Here is a 20,140-nt window from a genome sequence, read left to right on the forward strand (position 1 = left end):
GAAGTCAACTTGTACAAGTAAGTTAACTAAGAGAAGTCAACTTGTACAAGTAAGTTAACTAAGACAAGTCAACTTGTACAAGAAAGTTAACTAAGAGAAGTCAACTTGTACAAGTAAGTTAACTAAGAGAAGTCAACTTGTACAAGTAAGTTAACTAAGACAAGTCAACTTGTACAAGAAAGTTAACTAAGAGAAGTCAACTTCTACAAGTAAGTTAACTAAGAGAAGTCAACTTGTACAAGTTAACTAAGAGAAGTCAACTTCTACAAGTAAGTTAACTAAGAGAAGTCAACTGGTACAAGTAACTTAACTAAGAGAAGTCAACTTGTACAAGTAAGTTAACTAAGACAAGTCAACTTGTACAAGAAAGTTAACTAAGAGAAGTCAACTTGTACAAGTAAGTTAACTAAGAGAAGTCAACTTGTACAAGTAAGTTAACTAAGACAAGTCAACTTGTACAAGAAAGTTAACTAAGAGAAGTCAACTTGTACAAGTAAGTTAACTAAGAGAAGTCAACTTCTACAAGTAAGTTAACTAAGAGAAGTCAACTTCTACAAGTAAGTTAACTAAGAGAAGTCAACTTCTACAAGTAACTTAACTAAGAGAAGTCAACTTGTACAAGTAAGTTAACTAAGAGAAGTCAACTTGTACAAGAAAATTAACTAAGAGAAGTCAACTTGAACAAGTAAGTTAACTAAGAGAAGTCAACTTGTACAAGTAAGTTAACTAAGAGAAGTCAACTTGTACAAGCAAGGTAACAAAGAGAAGTCAACTTGTACAAGCAAGTTAACAAAGAGAAGTCAACTTGTACAAGAAAGTTAACTAAGAGAAGTCAACTTCTACAAGTAAGTTAACTAAGAGAAGTAAACTTGTACAAGTAACTTAACTAAGAGAAGTAAACTTGTACAAGAAAGTTAACTAAGAGAAGTCAACTTCTACAAGTAAGTTAACTAAGAGAAGTCAACTTGTACAAGTAAGTTAACTAAGAGAAGTCAACTTCTACAAGTAAGTTAACTAAAAGAAGTCAACTGGTACAAGTAACTTAACTAAGAGAAGTCAACTTGTACAAGTAAGTTAACTAAGAGAAGTCAACTTGTACAAGAAAATTAACTAAGAGAAGTCAACTTGTACAAGTAAGTTAACTAAGAGAAGTCAACTTGTACAAGTAAGTTAACTAAGAGAAGTCAACTTGTACAAGCAAGGTAACAAAGAGAAGTCAACTTGTACAAGCAAGTTAACAAAGAGAAGTCAACTTGTACAAGAAAGTTAACTAAGAGAAGTCAACTTCTACAAGTAAGTTAACTAAGAGAAGTAAACTTGTACAAGTAACTTAACTAAGAGAAGTAAACTTGTACAAGAAAGTTAACTAAGAGAAGTCAACATGTACAAGTAAGTTAACTAAGAGAAGTAAACTTGTACAAGAAAGTTAACTAAGAGAAGTCAACTTGTACAAGTAAGTTAACTAAGAGAAGTCAACTTGTACAAGTAAGTTAACTAAGAGAAGTCAACTTGTACAAGTAAGTTAACTAAGAGAAGTCAACTTGTACAAGCAAGTTAATTAAGAGAAGTCAACTTGTACAAGTAAGTTAACAAAGAGAAGTCAACTTGTACGAGTAAGTTAACTAAGAGAAGTCAACTTGTACAAGTAAGTTAACTAAAAGAAGTCAACTTGTACAAATAAGTTAACAAAGAGAAGCCAACTTGTACAAGTAAGTTAACTAAGAGAAGTCAACTTGTACAAGTAAGTTAACTAAGAGAAGTCAACTTGTACAAGCAAGTTAACAAAGAGAAGTCAACTTGTACAAGTAAGTTAACTAAGAGAAGTCAACTTGTACAAGCAAGTTAACAAAGAGAAGCCAACTTGTACAAGTAAGTTAACTAAGAGAAGTCAACTTGTACAAGTAAGTTAACTAAGAGAAGTCAACTTGTACAAGCAAGTTAACAAAGAGAAGTCAACTTGTACAAGTAAGTTAACTAAGAGAAGTCAACTTGTACAAGCAAGTTAACAAAGAGAAGTCAACTTGTACAAGTAAGTTAACTAAGAGAAGTCAACTTGTACAAGTAAGTTAACTAAAAGAAGTCAACTTGTACAAGAAAGTTAACTAAGAGAAGTCAACTTGTACAAAAAAGTTAACTAAAAGAAGTCAACTTGTACAAAAAAGTTAACTAAAAGAAGTCAACTTGAAAAAGAAAGTTAACTATAAGAAGTCAATGTCAGCTTCTACAAGTCAGCGAACGCAGGAATGTAACTATCAGCTTCTACAAGTCAGCTAACGCAGGAATGTAAATATCAGCTTCTACAAGTCAGTTAACTCAGGAATGTCAACATCAGCTTCTACAAGTCAGCTAACTCAGGAATGTCAATGTCAGCTTCTACAAGTCAGCTAACGCCGGAATGTCAATATCAGCTTCTACAAGTCAGCTAACTCAGGAATGTCAATGTCAGTTTCTACAAGTCAGCTAACTCAGGAATGTCAATATCATCTTCTACAAGTCAACAAACTCAAAAATGTCAATATCAGCTTCTACAAGTCAGTGAACTCCGGAATATCAATGTCAGCTTCTACAAGTCAGCGAACGCAGGAATGTAAATATCAGCTTCTACAAGTCAGCTAACGCAGGAATGTCAATATCAGCTTCTACAAGTCAGCTAACTCAGGAATGTCAATATCAACTTCTAAAAGTCAGTTAACTCAGGAATGTCAATATCAGCTTCTACAAGTCAGGTAACTCAGGAATGTCAATGTCAGCTTCTACAAGTCAGTTAACTCAGGAGTGTCAATATCAGCTTCTACAAGTCAGCTAACTCAGGAATGTGAATATCAGCTTGTACAAGTCAGCTAACTCAGGAATGTCAATATCAGCTTCTACAAGTCAGTTAAGTCAGAAATGTCAATATCAGCTTCTACAAGTCAGCTAACTCAGGAATGTCAATGTCAGCTTCTACAAGTCAGCTAACTCAGGAATGTCAACATCTGCTTCTACAAGTCAGCTAATTCAGGAATGTCAATATCAGCTTCTACAAGTCAGCTAACTCAGGAATATCAATATCAGCTTCTACAAGTCAGCGAAGAATGTCAATATCAGCTTCTAGAAGTCAGTTAACTCAGGAATGTCAATACCAGCTTCTATAAGTCAGCTAACTCAGGAATGTCAATATCAGCTTCTACAAGTCAGCGAACGCAGGAATGTAAATATCAGCTTCTACAAGTCAGCTAACGCAGGAATGTCAATATCAGCTTCTACAAGTCAGCTTACTCAGGAATGTCAATGTCAGCTTCTACAAGTCAGCTAACTCAGAAATGTCAATATCAGCTTCTACAAGTCAGCTAACTCAGGAATGTCAAATTCAGCTTATACAAGTCAGCTAACTCAGGAATGTCAATGTCAGCTTCTAAAAGTCACCTAACTCAGGAATGTCAATGTCAGCTTCTACAAGTCAGCTACCTCAGGAATGTAAGTGTCAGCTTCTACAAGTCAGCTAACCGAGGAATGCCCATATTAACTTGTACAAGTCAGCTATCTCGGATAATGTGTGATAAGAAAAACCTTGCATTAAATAAAAATTCTTCTGTCCAATAGCGTAATAAATTCTGAATTTTGATGACAAATTTGTAGCACAGATTAGGAAAGATTGAGTCAAACATATTTAAATTAAAATTCCACCTAATTACTTAATATTTTAATTTTTAGACACCATTGTAGAAAGTTGCTTTTCACTTTTTCAATGTTTTACGATTTTTTTTATTTTTCTTACAATAACTCAGAAGTAAATTCATGCTTCGCATAAATATGAGAAAACAAAATAAATATAAAAACAATAAAATAGCTTTGCCCTAATTTCTACATACGAGTGATTCGAAATATTAATTTAATGTTATCACCAAGATAATAGAGAAAATAAAAATTCGCCAAATCACACACAGCTCCGTTTATTCCTTTTGTATTGCTCTGGGTACCTGTTTGGAGCCAACAATCTCATCTTCGAAATCAGCCCATGAATCTGAGGAAAAAGCAAAACATCCAGATCTCAGTTATTTATAACCAGAAACAAAAATAAGTATTTATATAAAGGAGATATTCCATTAATCTTGGTTAAGAAATTATTTTGAAATATAATTTGAATATTGAACATGTTTTTACTATTATTACAATTTAAAACCTAATGAAGTTCAGATGAGATCACTCACATGAACTCAGTATATATTTTTAAGTGATAGAAATAAAGTTTAACACTTATTAATGTCTTCAAAAGCATTCTTAATCTAAGTTAATATCGCATATGAAACTTAGTTTAAAGGTATTAATTAACTGTCGTGATTGTATTGTTAAGTTACATTTACTGTTGTTAGGTTTTCGCTGAATGTTTTAATGCACTAATCTTTCAAGTTACGCTTAATGATTGTCTTTAAGGTTTGGAGTATTTGAGTTTTTTAAAAGTTAGGCTTACGATAGGCTTCGCTAGGTGTTTGATTGCTTTGATATATTTTTGTTATACTTACTGTCGTTAGGACGTCGCTGGTTGTTTGTTTCGAAATATAAGTTAGGCCTACCAATTTTAGGTGGTTTTACTTACTTTAAGGTTTTGCTGGGTGTTTAACTGTTTTGATCTCTAATTTTAGATTTACTACCGTTGGTATTTTGTGGGTATATGTTTCGAACTGTTAAATTAGGCTTAATGTCGTTAGACAGCTTATCCATTTCCTTGTGAAATACCCACTACAAAAAACAAATAAACAAATTTGAGAAATAAACATTTAAGTTCTTCATATTTTCAGTCGTGATAAGCTAACCATGGAATTTTTCATAAAACAACCACTACGAGATAAAATATAGACGCTGTTTGAAGGGGTCATTTACATGATCACTTCAGTTTTCAAGTAGTTTTGGGCAACTAGTCATGAGAGCTATCCCTGAACCCCATTTATGGGTCTCAGATACGAAAACCTTGCAACTTTGTATGTTAGTACTTATTTTGAACGATCCATTGCATGTACCTATCGGATTCCATGTAAATCTAAACCACTGCTGAGAGCCCCCTACACCATTTTGATCCCACATCGGGACTAACGTTTCAAATACTTAAATTAAATTTACTAACGTTCCAAATAATTAAGTAAATTTACTAACGTTTCAAATAATTAAATTAAATTTAAATTCTGAATTAGAGCATCTGTTGAAATGTTCTAATTTTCAGATCAGTTAAAGTCAAGAGGCCCCGAATCTACTTTGGATACCTCCTAACGACCGTTTCGCATTCACAAAATTTAGGTCCTTTTATTAAAACATTTAGGAAAAAGTTCAAAAATCAGATAAACCTAGGTATGTATGGAGGTAAATGAAAATTGGTATACAGACAGATGTATTTAAAATATAAATAAATGTTTATTATTTTTCTTTGTTTAAAAATTTTCAGGCCACATTTATAGCTATGTGCTGAAAAGTACACATTTTACGTACATTCAAGAGTTACTTTATTACTATAATTTTCGTGAGTCTGTTATAATTTCTCTGTGATGTGATTTAACTAAAATATGTCTCATGCAGTTTACCCTCATAGTTTGTGAGCATCTGATCATACACAGACTCTTGGTCGTACGCGGTAAACACGCTCGTCAATGGGCTTGCTAACAATTCTCTTAAAGATAACTTTCCATCACCGTCCTCATCATTGTTTCTTAAGAACGTCACCAGGTGGCGCAGACTCCTAGCTATGTCAAAAGTACTCTGCATGAAGAACATTAAACTCTATGTTAAGATGACAGCATTGATCATTATTTGATAAATAATCATTCTTTGGTTATTGTTTAACTAATTACTGTCAATTAGGTTAGATAAGCGTTGGGTAACAAATAACTCTTTAATAATTCATCGTTGTTTCTTCATTAATTACTATTCAATAACACTATGTAACAAAATGTTTTCTTTTTCTTCTTCCTGGACAGAAAGTGTTATTTCCCAATTGTTTATGCCTAAAGTATATGGAAAAGACCTATTTTTCTTTTCAAACCTTGCTTTTGTGACCAGGGAGCGTATAATGAACACATGATGGGAGACTATATTTGAGGGCTGATACATGAAAGTGATTTTCGTTACAGTCGTAAATCTCAAAAAAACTACTCACTTCTAAACATTTCTGTATAACTTTAGTATAAATACATGTAAATCTTGATTCATACGTTGTTTTATTCAGGCCTTATGTAAATGAAAATGTACAAATTTACCAGTTTTTACATAGAAAATAGGTTAATTTCTAAATTTCAATATCCGGGTCACGAAAGCAAAGTTTGAAGGGAATAATGGCCATTTTCTGTACTTTTACAACATAAACAATTAAGAAATAACACAAACTATCCAGGAACAAAATTCGTGTTATATAGTGTAACAACACAAGCTATCCAGGAACAAAATTTGTGTTATATGGTGTAATAACACAAACTATCTAGGAACAAAATTTGTGTTATATAGTGTAATAACACATACAATCCAGGAACAAAATTTGTGTTATATAGTGTAATAACACAAACTATCCAGGAACAAAATTTGTGTTATGTTATGTAATAACACATACTATCCAGGAACAAAATTTGTGTTATATTATGTAATAACACATACTATCCAGGAACAAAATTTGCGTTATATAGTGTAATAACACAAACTATCCAGGAACAAAATTTGTGTTTCATAGTATTATTGATCAATTTTGTTTATTAATCACTGTTTAGAATGTTTAAATGCTTAATAAGTAACTAATGTTTAATAATAAATATTAACTCTGGTCGTTGTTTAATAATGTAAGTCAGTCCATTATTATCTGAACCTGACATTATTTGGTGACTCAAATCATTACAGAACTGTTCAAGTAACTATTTCGTAAAGTTATTACTCACTCTCGAGGCCATGTAAGGGGCTGCTCTCCTTCCTAGTCGTGGTACCACTTTACTTATTTTTGTGAAAAACTGCCCTCTGGATTCCAGGACGAAGAAGTTCAAAACGACAACCAGAAAGAGAATTCGTCCTAATGGGTGACAAATGTGAATCATGATAATTTTTTTTTGTTTTTGTTTTTTAAATGAAAGTGTTTTTCTATTAGGCCTAAAATGTAAGATTTAAATTTCATCATTATTATAAGTTGTAATATTTCTTAACACTCTGTCTGTGAGCATTACACAGAAACAATGTTATATTGTTAAAGTTGATAAATAACATTATAATCACAGTTATTATGGATTGCAATTTTTAATTGGAAGAGTTTACACCTGTAGCCTCACGCTTTAGCCGTCTTGTAGTTAATGATAAATTTCCCATGATTCATAGGTATACAGTTTTTTTTCCAAAAAATTGCAGAATACTAGAATTTTATAAGTACTGATTATTTGAATTTCAACTCTATATGGGTAAAGGTGAGCCACTTCTTTTAGTGTTATGTATTTGTGAAAGTCCTAAACGTTTTTGTTTTCTTTTTTTAACTCTATATCTGAATAGATAACAACGCGAAATTTTCACTATATTACCCTAAGAAAGAAACAAAGAAAATATCTTCCTTAAAATACGGTAACTCTTGGTCACTAAAGTAGTAAAGTTTCTAACATCAGGTCTGATTTGAACTCATTAAAGTAACGTATCTTGAATTCATTATCATAGTATAATTTCAAATTGGATAAACTGTGAAATCACAAATATAATGAGGTGCCCACGTTAAGCCCTCTTTTAACGTACTAATTCTGTATAATGTTAGTGTTAGGCCTAACTTTAACTTACCAAAGCAGGATATTGTCTCACATTCAGCCTTTCGTGATCTAACGTAATGAACGTAAATGAGTATTGTATTTCATACCATGCCTAGCTGCAAGTCATTAACGTGAGGTAACGTTTTTCTAGCTCATCATTATGATGGTTTAAACTAATTTTATGAATACAGTAATGACGAATGTTGATCTCACTCCGTTGAACTTGGTTTTTCCAACCACAAATAACTTTTGTGCATTAACTTTCTATGACAGATATATTTTTCTAAGTTTCACTCTGTCACAGCTCTTTCGATGTAAACTCTACGAGTTTCTCTAGGATCTAAAACTTGTTTATATTTGTGTTCCAGCAGCTAGACATAGCGAAACACCAGCGTCCAGAACTAAAGAAGGGAATAATTTGTTTTCTATTCAAAAGAGTTTGACACCATAAACATGATAGCTAATATATATTATTTATTTTAGTTTCGACAAACGTGGTAACGACATTTTCCATACGTAGTTATTACAAGATCATGTTACTTTTTCTATTTTTTTTCATTCGTTTATTTTTATGTATCATTTTTGTTTTCTTGTTGCTTACTAGATGACGCCACTAAACATGAAGATTAAATTAAACATTCATAATTGTTCTGTTGATTTTTTTAATACGTGAAATAAAAATATTCTTACTTTCATCATATATAAATATTTTTACTATAGAAACCTGAATTCAGTAACAAGCCATATCTGTAATAAAAATGTAAAAACAAAATAGATAATTTTAATTAATAAAAATTTACAGAAAATATTCCTAAAAGTCTGAGTATTCTCAGAATTTGTAAGTGTGGTGTTTCATTGTTATGTTGGCTACAGCGCCTGTAGACCATTGTGCACTTAACAACAAATAAGCTATTGAAGTTATAAACACATAAAAGTATATTTTATGGTTGTTGTACATAATATCTACAAATATGTGTTTCGTAAGTGACTTGATCATGTTAGTATTGTATAACTTGTTTGTTTAAGGGTTATCTGATTGTACGATGCTCTAGAAATGTTTGTTCTAAAGATTATCCAGCTATGGAATATTGTATAAACTGTTGGGATTATCTGGTTATGTAATGTTATATAAGTGTTTGGTTTAAAGATTATCTGGTTATTTATTGTTTTTATAAGTGTTGTTTAGAGGTTATTTGGTTATGTAACATTCTCTATGCGATTATTTTAAGGGTGATTTGACAGTATTGCATAAGTAATAGTTCTATGGTTAATACTTTGTATCTTACGTGTTACATGGCTCATTTAATGTACTGTGATTGGTTATTTTGTAATTTATATTCCTGTAATAACATTTTGTATTTAGTAATGTTACATTTTACGTTGATGACGTAATAGTATGTTACGAGGTTAAGGAGTTATGTTTTTCGGTAAGAACCTGAGAAAAAAAGGAAAGTCTGGTACGTAGCGCAGTTTGCAAATATTCAGTTTTCAGTAAATGTTTTCTCATACTGTAAAGCTTGTACGTATTATTTAGTAAATGCCATCTGTTGGTCAATATATACATTAAGACACATATATTTATTGTAGTTGGAACAGCGCAGTTTTACGTTTACAATAAAACAATTAATGGATCAAAAGACCTACCACTATTTAAATATTAACTCCAAGGGATTTATGCGTTATTTTATACAGACAGACAGACGTACTCATTCAAATGTTGCCATAATTAGCTAATGCAGTGGTTATTATAATTACATTAGCGCGTTAACAGTTCGGAAAAGCTAGAGTGAATATAAGAATGTATTACAAGCTATGTATGGAATGTTACAGCCTAACTGTCATTATTAATTATAAACTGAAACTTATCTTTACATTATGGTGACAACATTTCATAAATAATTTGTATTGTACTAATTTAATAAATTTATCTAAGCGTGTGTTTAAATATCATATTGAAAACCAATGAAAACCGACTTCTTAACTGTGTTTTCTCCCTTTGTCTAGAATATAAAACGAACATAATTCCTAATGTACAAAATCATATAACATTAAGTACTATCAGGTCATCCCAGAAGTAATGTCCAAAAATACAGAAAGTGCATCGTGTTTTCTGTCTTTGTAGAAAGCTTTAATGACTAAAATATGTAGTAAGAGTTCAATAAAAATGTCCATAAATAAAATAAACTAACACAACTACACTTTTTTAAATTATTAATCAAATAAACTCTTATGAAGATGGATGTGTCTGAGGAGCACATTAAACATATAATGCATTATGAGTTTAATGAGTAACCAGAAATAAAAAATGGATATATTATAAATATGTTAAGCACTGCAGACACTAGCTCAGTGCAGGTAAACTGGCTAAAGCACAGCCCAAAATGGACCTCCATCCTAGAAAAGTCATGTTAAGCGATTGGTGGGATATTGTTGGTGTGATCCACTTTGAGTTGCTGCCACTCAATGTAACGATTACATCAGACTTCTGTTGTCAACAATTAGAGTGCTTGAATGTTGCATTGAAAGAAAAGAATCCAGCTTTGATCAATCGTTAAGGTGTTGTGTTACACCAGGATAATGAACGGTCCCATATAACAAGCATCACATCTGTAAAGACTGAAGATCTAGACTGGGTAAAACTTCCACATCCTTCTTATTCTCCAGACCTTGTCCCATCTGATTATCATCTATTCCAAAGTTTACAGAACTGTCTTGATGGAAAAGAGCTTGGAACACATGAAGATGTCAAAACTACCCTATCTATATTCCTTTCCTCCAAACCCCAAAAAAGGCATAGAAGTGGCAATCAGAAGCTTGTGAATTATTGGCAGGAAGTAATTAATAATAGTGGAATATACATTATTGATTAAATAACATTAAAAAGGTTTGAAATCCTTTCTCTTTTTCCGAACCTAAAATTGGACATTATTTAATGGATGACCTGTTAGTATCTTATTTCACTCAAAGAGTCTTATATTTCGTCATAATAGAAGACATAGTATCTTATTTCACTCACTACAGAAGACATAGTATCTTATTTCACTCACTACAGAATACAGAGTATCTTATATCACTCACTACAGAATACATAGTATCTTATTTTAGTCACTACAGAATACATAGTATCTTATTTTAGTCACTACAGAACACATAGTATCTTATTTTAGTCACTACAGAATACATAGTATCTATTTCACTCACTACAGAATACATACTATCTTATTTTAGTCACTACAGAAGACATACCATCTTATTTCACTCACTACAGAAGACATAATATCTTATTTTACTCACTACAGAATACATAGTATCTTATTTCACTCACTACAGAAGACATAGTATCTTATTTCACTCACTACAGAATATATAGTATCTTATTTTAATCACTACAGAAGACATAGTATCCTATTTCACTCACTACAGAAGACATAGTATCTTATTTTAGTCACTACAGAATACATAGAATCTTATTTTAGTCACTACAGAAGACATAGTATCATATTTTAATCGCTACAGAAGACATTGTATCTTATTTCACTCACTATAGAATACATAGTATCTTATTTAACTCACTACAGAACACATAGTATCTTATTCAACTCACTACAGAATACATAGTATCTTATTTTAGTCACTACAGAAGACATAGTATCTTATTTTAGTCACTACAGAATACATGGTATCTTATTTTGGTCACCACAGAAGACATAGTATCTTATATTACTCACTACAGAAGACATAGTATCTTATTTTAGTCTCTACAGAAGACATAGTATCTTATATTACTCACTACAGAAGACATAGTATCTTATTTTACTCACTACAGAATACATAGTATCTTATTTTAGTCACTACAGAACACATAGTATCTTATTTCACTCATTACAAAACACATAGTATCTTATTTCACTCACTACAGAACACATAGTATCTTATTTCACTCACTACAGAACACATAGTATCTTATTTCACTCACTACAGAAGACATAGTATCTTATTTCACTCTCTACAGAACACATAGTATCTTATTTTACTCTCTACAGAACACATAGTATCTTATTTCACTCACTACAGAACACATAGTATCTTATTTTACTCACTATAGAAGACATAGTATCTTATTTTACTCACTGCAGAAGACATAGTATCTTATTTTACTCACTACAGAATACATAGTATCTTATTTCACTCACTACAGAAGACATTGTATCTTATTTTAGTCACTACAGAATACATAGTATCTTACTTCACTCACTACAGAACACATAGTATCTTATTTTACTCTCTACAGAAGACACAGTATCTTATTTCACTCACTACAGAACACATAGTATTTTATTTTAGTCACTATAGAAGACATAGTATCTTATATTACTCACTACAGAAGACATAGTATTTTATTTTAGTCACAACAGAATACATAGTATCTTATTTCACTCACTACAGAACACATAGTATCTTATTTCACTCACTACAGAACACATAGTATCTTATTTTACTCACTACAGAACACATAGTATCTTATTTTACTCACTACAGAACACATAGTATCTTATTTCACTCACTATAGAATACATAGTATCTTATTTTACTCACTGCAGAACACATAGTATCTTATTTTACTCACTACAGAACACATAGTTTCTTATTTCACTCACTACAGAATACATAGTATCTTATTTTAGTCACTACAGAAGACATAGTATCTTATATTACTCACTACAGAATACATAGTATCTTATTTTAGTCACTACAGAAGACATAGTATCTTATTTTACTCACAACAGAACACATAGTATCTTATTTCACTCACTGCAGAATACAGAGTATCTTATTTTAGTCACTACAGAAGACATAGTATCTTATATTACTCACTACAGAAGACATAGTATCTTATTTTAGTCACAACAGAATACATAGCATCTTATTTCACTCACAACAGAACACATAGTATCTTATTTCACTCACTACAGAACACAGTATCTTATTTTAGTCACTACGGAATACATAGTATCTTATTTCAGTCACTACAGAACACTTAGTATCTTATTTTAGTCACTACAGAATACATAGTATCTTATTTTAGTAACTACAAAACACATAGTATCTTATTTTAGTCACTACAGAAGACATAGTATCTTATTTTACTCACTACAGAACACATAGTATCTTATTTCACTCACTACAGAATACATAGTATCTTATTTCAGTCACTACAGAAGACATAGTATCTTATTTTAGTCACTACAGAATACATGGTATCTTATTTTACTCACTACAGAACACATAGTATCTTATTCCACTCACTACAGAACACATAGTATCTTATTTTAGTCACTACAGAAGACCTAGTATCTTATATTACTCACAACAGAATACATAGTATCTTATTTTAGTCACTACAGAAGACATAGTATCTCATTTCACTCACTACAGAATACATAGTATCTTATTTTAGTCACTACAGAAGACATAGTATCTTATTTTAGTCACTACAGAAGACATAGTATCTTATTTTACTCAATACAGAACACATAGTATCTTATTTCACTCACTACAGAATACATAGTATCTTATTTTACTCACTACAGAAGACATAGTATCTTATTTTAGTCACTACAGAAGACATAATATCTTATTTTACTCACTACAGAACACATAGTATCTTATTTCACTCACTACAGAATACATAGTATCTTATTTTACTCACTACAGAAGACATAGTATCTTATATTACTCACTACAGAAGATATAGTATCTTATTTCAATCTCTACAGAACACATAGTATCTTATTTCACTCACTACAGAGCAAATAGTATCTTATTTTACTCTCTACAGAAGACATAGTATCTTATTTCACTCACTACAGAACACATAGTATCTTATTTTAGTCACTACAGAAGACATAGTATCTTATATTACTCACTACAGAAGACATAGTATTTTATTTTAGTCACAACAGAATACATAGTATCTTATTTCACTCACTACAGAACACATAATATCTTATTTCACTCACTACAGAACACATAGTATCTTATTTTACTCACTACAGAACACATAGTATCTTATTTTACTCACTACAGAACACATAGTATCTTATTTCACTCACTATAGAATACATAGTATCTTATTTTACTCACTGCAGAACACATAGTATCTTATTTTACTCACTACAGAATACATAGTATCTTATTTTACTCACTACAGAAGACATAGTATCTTATTTTACTCACTACAGAATACATAGTATCTTATTTCACTCACTACAGAACGCATAGTATCTTATTTCACTCACTACAGAAGACATTGTATCTTATTTTAGTCACTACAGAATACATATTATCTTATTTTAGTCACAACAGAACACATAGTATCTTATTTCAGTCACTAAAGAAGACATAGTATCTTATTTTAGTCACTACATAATACATAGTATCTTATTTTAGTCACTACAGAATACATAGTATCTTATTTTAGTCACTACAGAATACATAGTATGTTATTTCCCTCACTACAGAACACATAGTATCTTATTTCACTCACTACAGAACACATGATATCTTATTTTAGTCACTACAGAATATATAGTATCTTATTTCAGTCACTACAGAAGACATAGTATCTTATTTTAGTCACTACAGAATACATAGTATCTTATTTTACTCACTACAGAACACATAGTATCTTATTTAACTCACTACAGAACACATAGTATCTTATTTTAGTCACTACAGAACACATAGTATCTTATATTACTCACTACAGAACACATAGTATCTTATTTTAGTCACTACAGAAGACATAGTATCTTATTTTAGTCACTACAGAATACATGGTATCTTATTTTGGTCACCACAGAAGACATAGTATCTTATATTACTCACTACAGAAGACATAGTATCTTATTTTAGTCTCTACAGAAGACATAGTATCTTATATTACTCACTACAGAAGACATAGTATCTTATTTTACTCACTACAGAATACATAGTATCTTATTTTAGTCACTACAGAACACATAGTATCTTATTTCACTCATTACAAAACACATAGTATCTTATTTCACTCACTACAGAACACATAGTATCTTATTTCACTCACTACAGAACACATAGTATCTTATTTCACTCACTACAGAAGACATAGTATCTTATTTCACTCTCTACAGAACACATAGTATCTTATTTTACTCTCTACAGAACACATAGTATCTTATTTCACTCACTACAGAACACATAGTATCTTATTTTACTCACTATAGAAGACATAGTATCTTATTTTACTCACTGCAGAAGACATAGTATCTTATTTTACTCACTACAGAATACATAGTATCTTATTTCACTCACTACAGAAGACATTGTATCTTATTTTAGTCACTACAGAATACATAGTATCTTACTTCACTCACTACAGAACACATAGTATCTTATTTTACTCTCTACAGAAGACACAGTATCTTATTTCACTCACTACAGAACACATAGTATTTTATTTTAGTCACTATAGAAGACATAGTATCTTATATTACTCACTACAGAAGACATAGTATTTTATTTTAGTCACAACAGAATACATAGTATCTTATTTCACTCACTACAGAACACATAGTATCTTATTTCACTCACTACAGAACACATAGTATCTTATTTTACTCACTACAGAACACATAGTATCTTATTTTACTCACTACAGAACACATAGTATCTTATTTCACTCACTATAGAATACATAGTATCTTATTTTACTCACTGCAGAACACATAGTATCTTATTTTACTCACTACAGAACACATAGTTTCTTATTTCACTCACTACAGAATACATAGTATCTTATTTTAGTCACTACAGAAGACATAGTATCTTATATTACTCACTACAGAATACATAGTATCTTATTTTAGTCACTACAGAAGACATAGTATCTTATTTTACTCACAACAGAACACATAGTATCTTATTTCACTCACTGCAGAATACAGAGTATCTTATTTTAGTCACTACAGAAGACATAGTATCTTATATTACTCACTACAGAAGACATAGTATCTTATTTTAGTCACAACAGAATACATAGCATCTTATTTCACTCACAACAGAACACATAGTATCTTATTTCACTCACTACAGAACACAGTATCTTATTTTAGTCACTACGGAATACATAGTATCTTATTTCAGTCACTACAGAACACTTAGTATCTTATTTTAGTCACTACAGAATACATAGTATCTTATTTTAGTAACTACAAAACACATAGTATCTTATTTTAGTCACTACAGAAGACATAGTATCTTATTTTACTCACTACAGAACACATAGTATCTTATTTCACTCACTACAGAATACATAGTATCTTATTTCAGTCACTACAGAAGACATAGTATCTTATTTTAGTCACTACAGAATACATGGTATCTTATTTTACTCACTACAGAACACATAGTATCTTATTCCACTCACTACAGAACACATAGTATCTTATTTTAGTCACTACAGAAGACCTAGTATCTTATATTACTCACAACAGAATACATAGTATCTTATTTTAGTCACTACAGAAGACATAGTATCTCATTTCACTCACTACAGAATACATAGTATCTTATTTTAGTCACTACAGAAGACATAGTATCTTATTTTAGTCACTACAGAAGACATAGTATCTTATTTTACTCAATACAGAACACATAGTATCTTATTTCACTCACTACAGAATACATAGTATCTTATTTTACTCACTACAGAAGACATAGTATCTTATTTTAGTCACTACAGAAGACATAATATCTTATTTTACTCACTACAGAACACATAGTATCTTATTTCACTCACTACAGAATACATAGTATCTTATTTTACTCACTACAGAAGACATAGTATCTTATATTACTCACTACAGAAGATATAGTATCTTATTTCAATCTCTACAGAACACATAGTATCTTATTTCACTCACTACAGAGCAAATAGTATCTTATTTTACTCTCTACAGAAGACATAGTATCTTATTTCACTCACTACAGAACACATAGTATCTTATTTTAGTCACTACAGAAGACATAGTATCTTATATTACTCACTACAGAAGACATAGTATTTTATTTTAGTCACAACAGAATACATAGTATCTTATTTCACTCACTACAGAACACATAATATCTTATTTCACTCACTACAGAACACATAGTATCTTATTTTACTCACTACAGAACACATAGTATCTTATTTTACTCACTACAGAACACATAGTATCTTATTTCACTCACTATAGAATACATAGTATCTTATTTTACTCACTGCAGAACACATAGTATCTTATTTTACTCACTACAGAATACATAGTATCTTATTTTACTCACTACAGAAGACATAGTATCTTATTTTACTCACTACAGAATACATAGTATCTTATTTCACTCACTACAGAACGCATAGTATCTTATTTCACTCACTACAGAAGACATTGTATCTTATTTTAGTCACTACAGAATACATATTATCTTATTTTAGTCACAACAGAACACATAGTATCTTATTTCAGTCACTAAAGAAGACATAGTATCTTATTTTAGTCACTACATAATACATAGTATCTTATTTTAGTCACTACAGAATACATAGTATCTTATTTTAGTCACTACAGAATACATAGTATGTTATTTCCCTCACTACAGAACACATAGTATCTTATTTCACTCACTACAGAACACATGATATCTTATTTTAGTCACTACAGAATATATAGTATCTTATTTCAGTCACTACAGAAGACATAGTATCTTATTTTAGTCACTACAGAATACATAGTATCTTATTTTACTCACTACAGAACACATAGTATCTTATTTAACTCACTACAGAACACATAGTATCTTATTTTAGTCACTACAGAACACATAGTATCTTATATTACTCACTACAGAACACATAGTATCTTATTTTAGTCACTACAGAAGACATAGTATCTTATTTCACTCACTAGAAAATACATAGTATCTTATTTTACTCACTACAGAAGACATAGTATCTTATTTTACTCACTACAGAACACAGAGTATCTTCTTTCACTCACTACAGAGCAAATAGTATCTTATTTTACTCTCTACAGAAGACACAGTATCTTATTTCACTCACTACAGAACACATAGTATCTTATTTTAGTCACTATAGAAGACATAGTATCTTATATTACTCACTACAGAAGACATAGTATTTTATTTTAGTCACAACAGAATACATAGTATCTTATTTCACTCACTACAGAACACATAGTATCTTATTTCACTCACTACAGAACACATAGTATCTTATTTTACTCACTACAGAACACATAGTATCTTATTTTACTCACTACAGAACACATAGTATCTTATTTCACTCACTATAGAATACATAGTATCTTATTTTACTCACTGCAGAACACATAGTATCTTATTTTACTCACTACAGAACACATAGTTTCTTATTTCACTCACTACAGAACACATAGTATCTTATTTCACTCACTACAGAACACATAGTATCTTATTTTACTCACTACAGAACACATAGTATCTTATTTCACTCACTACAGAACACATAGTATCTTATTTCACTCACTACAGAAGACATTGTATCTTATTTTAGTCACTACAGAATACATATTATCTTATTTTAGTCACAACAGAACACATAGTATCTTATTTCAGTCACTAAAGAAGACATAGTATCTTATTTTAGTCACTACATAATACATAGTATGTTATTTTAGTCACTACAGAATACATAGTATCTTATTTTAGTCACTACAGAATACATAGTATGCTATTTCCCTCACTACAGAACACATAGTATCTTATTTCACTCACTACAGAACACATGATATCTTATTTTAGTCACTACAGAATATATAGTATGTTATTTCAGTCACTACAGAAGACATAGTATCTTATTTTAATCACTACAGAATACATAGTATCTTATTTTACTCACTACAGAACACATAGTATCTTATTTAACTCACTACAGAACACATAGTATCTTATTTTAGTCACTACAGAAGACATAGTATCTTATATTACTCACTACAGAACACATAGTATCTTATTTTAGTCACTACAGAAGACATAGTATCTTATTTCACTCACTAGAAAATACATAGTATCTTATTTTAGTCACTATAGAAGACCTAGTATCTTATATTACTCACTACAGAAAACATAGTATCTTATTTTACTCACTACAGAACACATAGTATCTTATTTCACTCACTACAGAATACATAGTATCTTATTTTAGTCACTACAGAAGACATAGTATCTTATATTACTCACTACAGAATACATAGTACCTTATTTTAGTCACTACAGAAGACATAGTATCTTATTTTACTCACTACAGAACACATAGTATCTTATTTCACTCACTACAGAACACATAGTATCTTATTTTAGTCACTACAGAATACATAGTATCTTATTTCAGTCACTACAGAACACATAGTATCTTATTTTACTCACTACAGAATACATAGTATATTACTTTACTCACTACAGAACACATAGTATCTTATTTCACTCACTACAGAACACATAGTATCTTATTTTACTCACTACAGAATACATAGTATCTTATTTCACTCACTACAGAACACATAGTATCTTATTTCACTCACTACAGAACACATAGTATCTTATTTTAGTCACTACAGAATACATGGTATCTTATTTTGCTCACTACAGAATACATAGTATCTTATTTTAGTCACTACAGAACACATAGTATCTTATTTCACTCATTACAAAACACATAGTATCTTATTTCACTCACTACAGAACACATAGTATCTTATTTCACTCACTACAGAACACATAGTATCTTATTTCACTCACTACAGAAGACATAGTATCTTATTTCACTCTCTACAGAACACATAGTATCTTATTTTACTCTCTACAGAACACATAGTATCTTATTTCACTCACTACAGAACACATAGTATCTTATTTTACTCACTATAGAAGACATAGTATCTTATTTTACTCACTGCAGAAGACATAGTATCTTATTTTACTCACTACAGAATACATAGTATCTTATTTCACTCACTACAGAAGACATTGTATCTTATTTTACTCACTACAGAATACATAGTATCTTACTTCACTCACTACAGAACACATAGTATCTTATTTTACTCTCTACAGAAGACACAGTATCTTATTTCACTCACTACAGAACACATAGTATTTTATTTTAGTCACTATAGAAGACATAGTATCTTATATTACTCACTACAGAAGACATAGTATTTTATTTTAGTCACAACAGAATACATAGTATCTTATTTCACTCACTACAGAACACATAGTATCTTATTTCACTCACTACAGAACACATAGTATCTTATTTTACTCACTACAGA

At 30.6% G+C, this 20,140-nt stretch overlaps 1 protein-coding gene across 1 annotated transcript in view; it reads right to left on the reverse strand.

Moving 5' to 3' along the window:
- Positions 1-3,701: 3,701 nt before the first annotated feature.
- LOC143237595 (uncharacterized) overlaps positions 3,702-20,140 on the reverse strand; it is a 38,824-nt gene continuing 22,385 nt past the window's right edge. The window contains exons 2-4 of the mRNA XM_076477032.1: positions 6,891-7,018; positions 5,553-5,727; positions 3,702-4,003 (exon numbers count right to left, since the gene is read on the reverse strand). Coding sequence (XP_076333147.1) covers positions 3,933-4,003; positions 5,553-5,727; positions 6,891-7,018 — 374 coding nt within the window. The 3' untranslated portion in view covers positions 3,702-3,932. The remainder of the gene's footprint in view (positions 4,004-5,552; positions 5,728-6,890; positions 7,019-20,140) is intronic.

Source organism: Tachypleus tridentatus, chromosome 2, assembly GCF_004210375.1.
Source record: "Tachypleus tridentatus isolate NWPU-2018 chromosome 2, ASM421037v1, whole genome shotgun sequence".
In the NCBI taxonomy this organism is placed as follows: domain Eukaryota; kingdom Metazoa; phylum Arthropoda; class Merostomata; order Xiphosura; family Limulidae; genus Tachypleus; species Tachypleus tridentatus.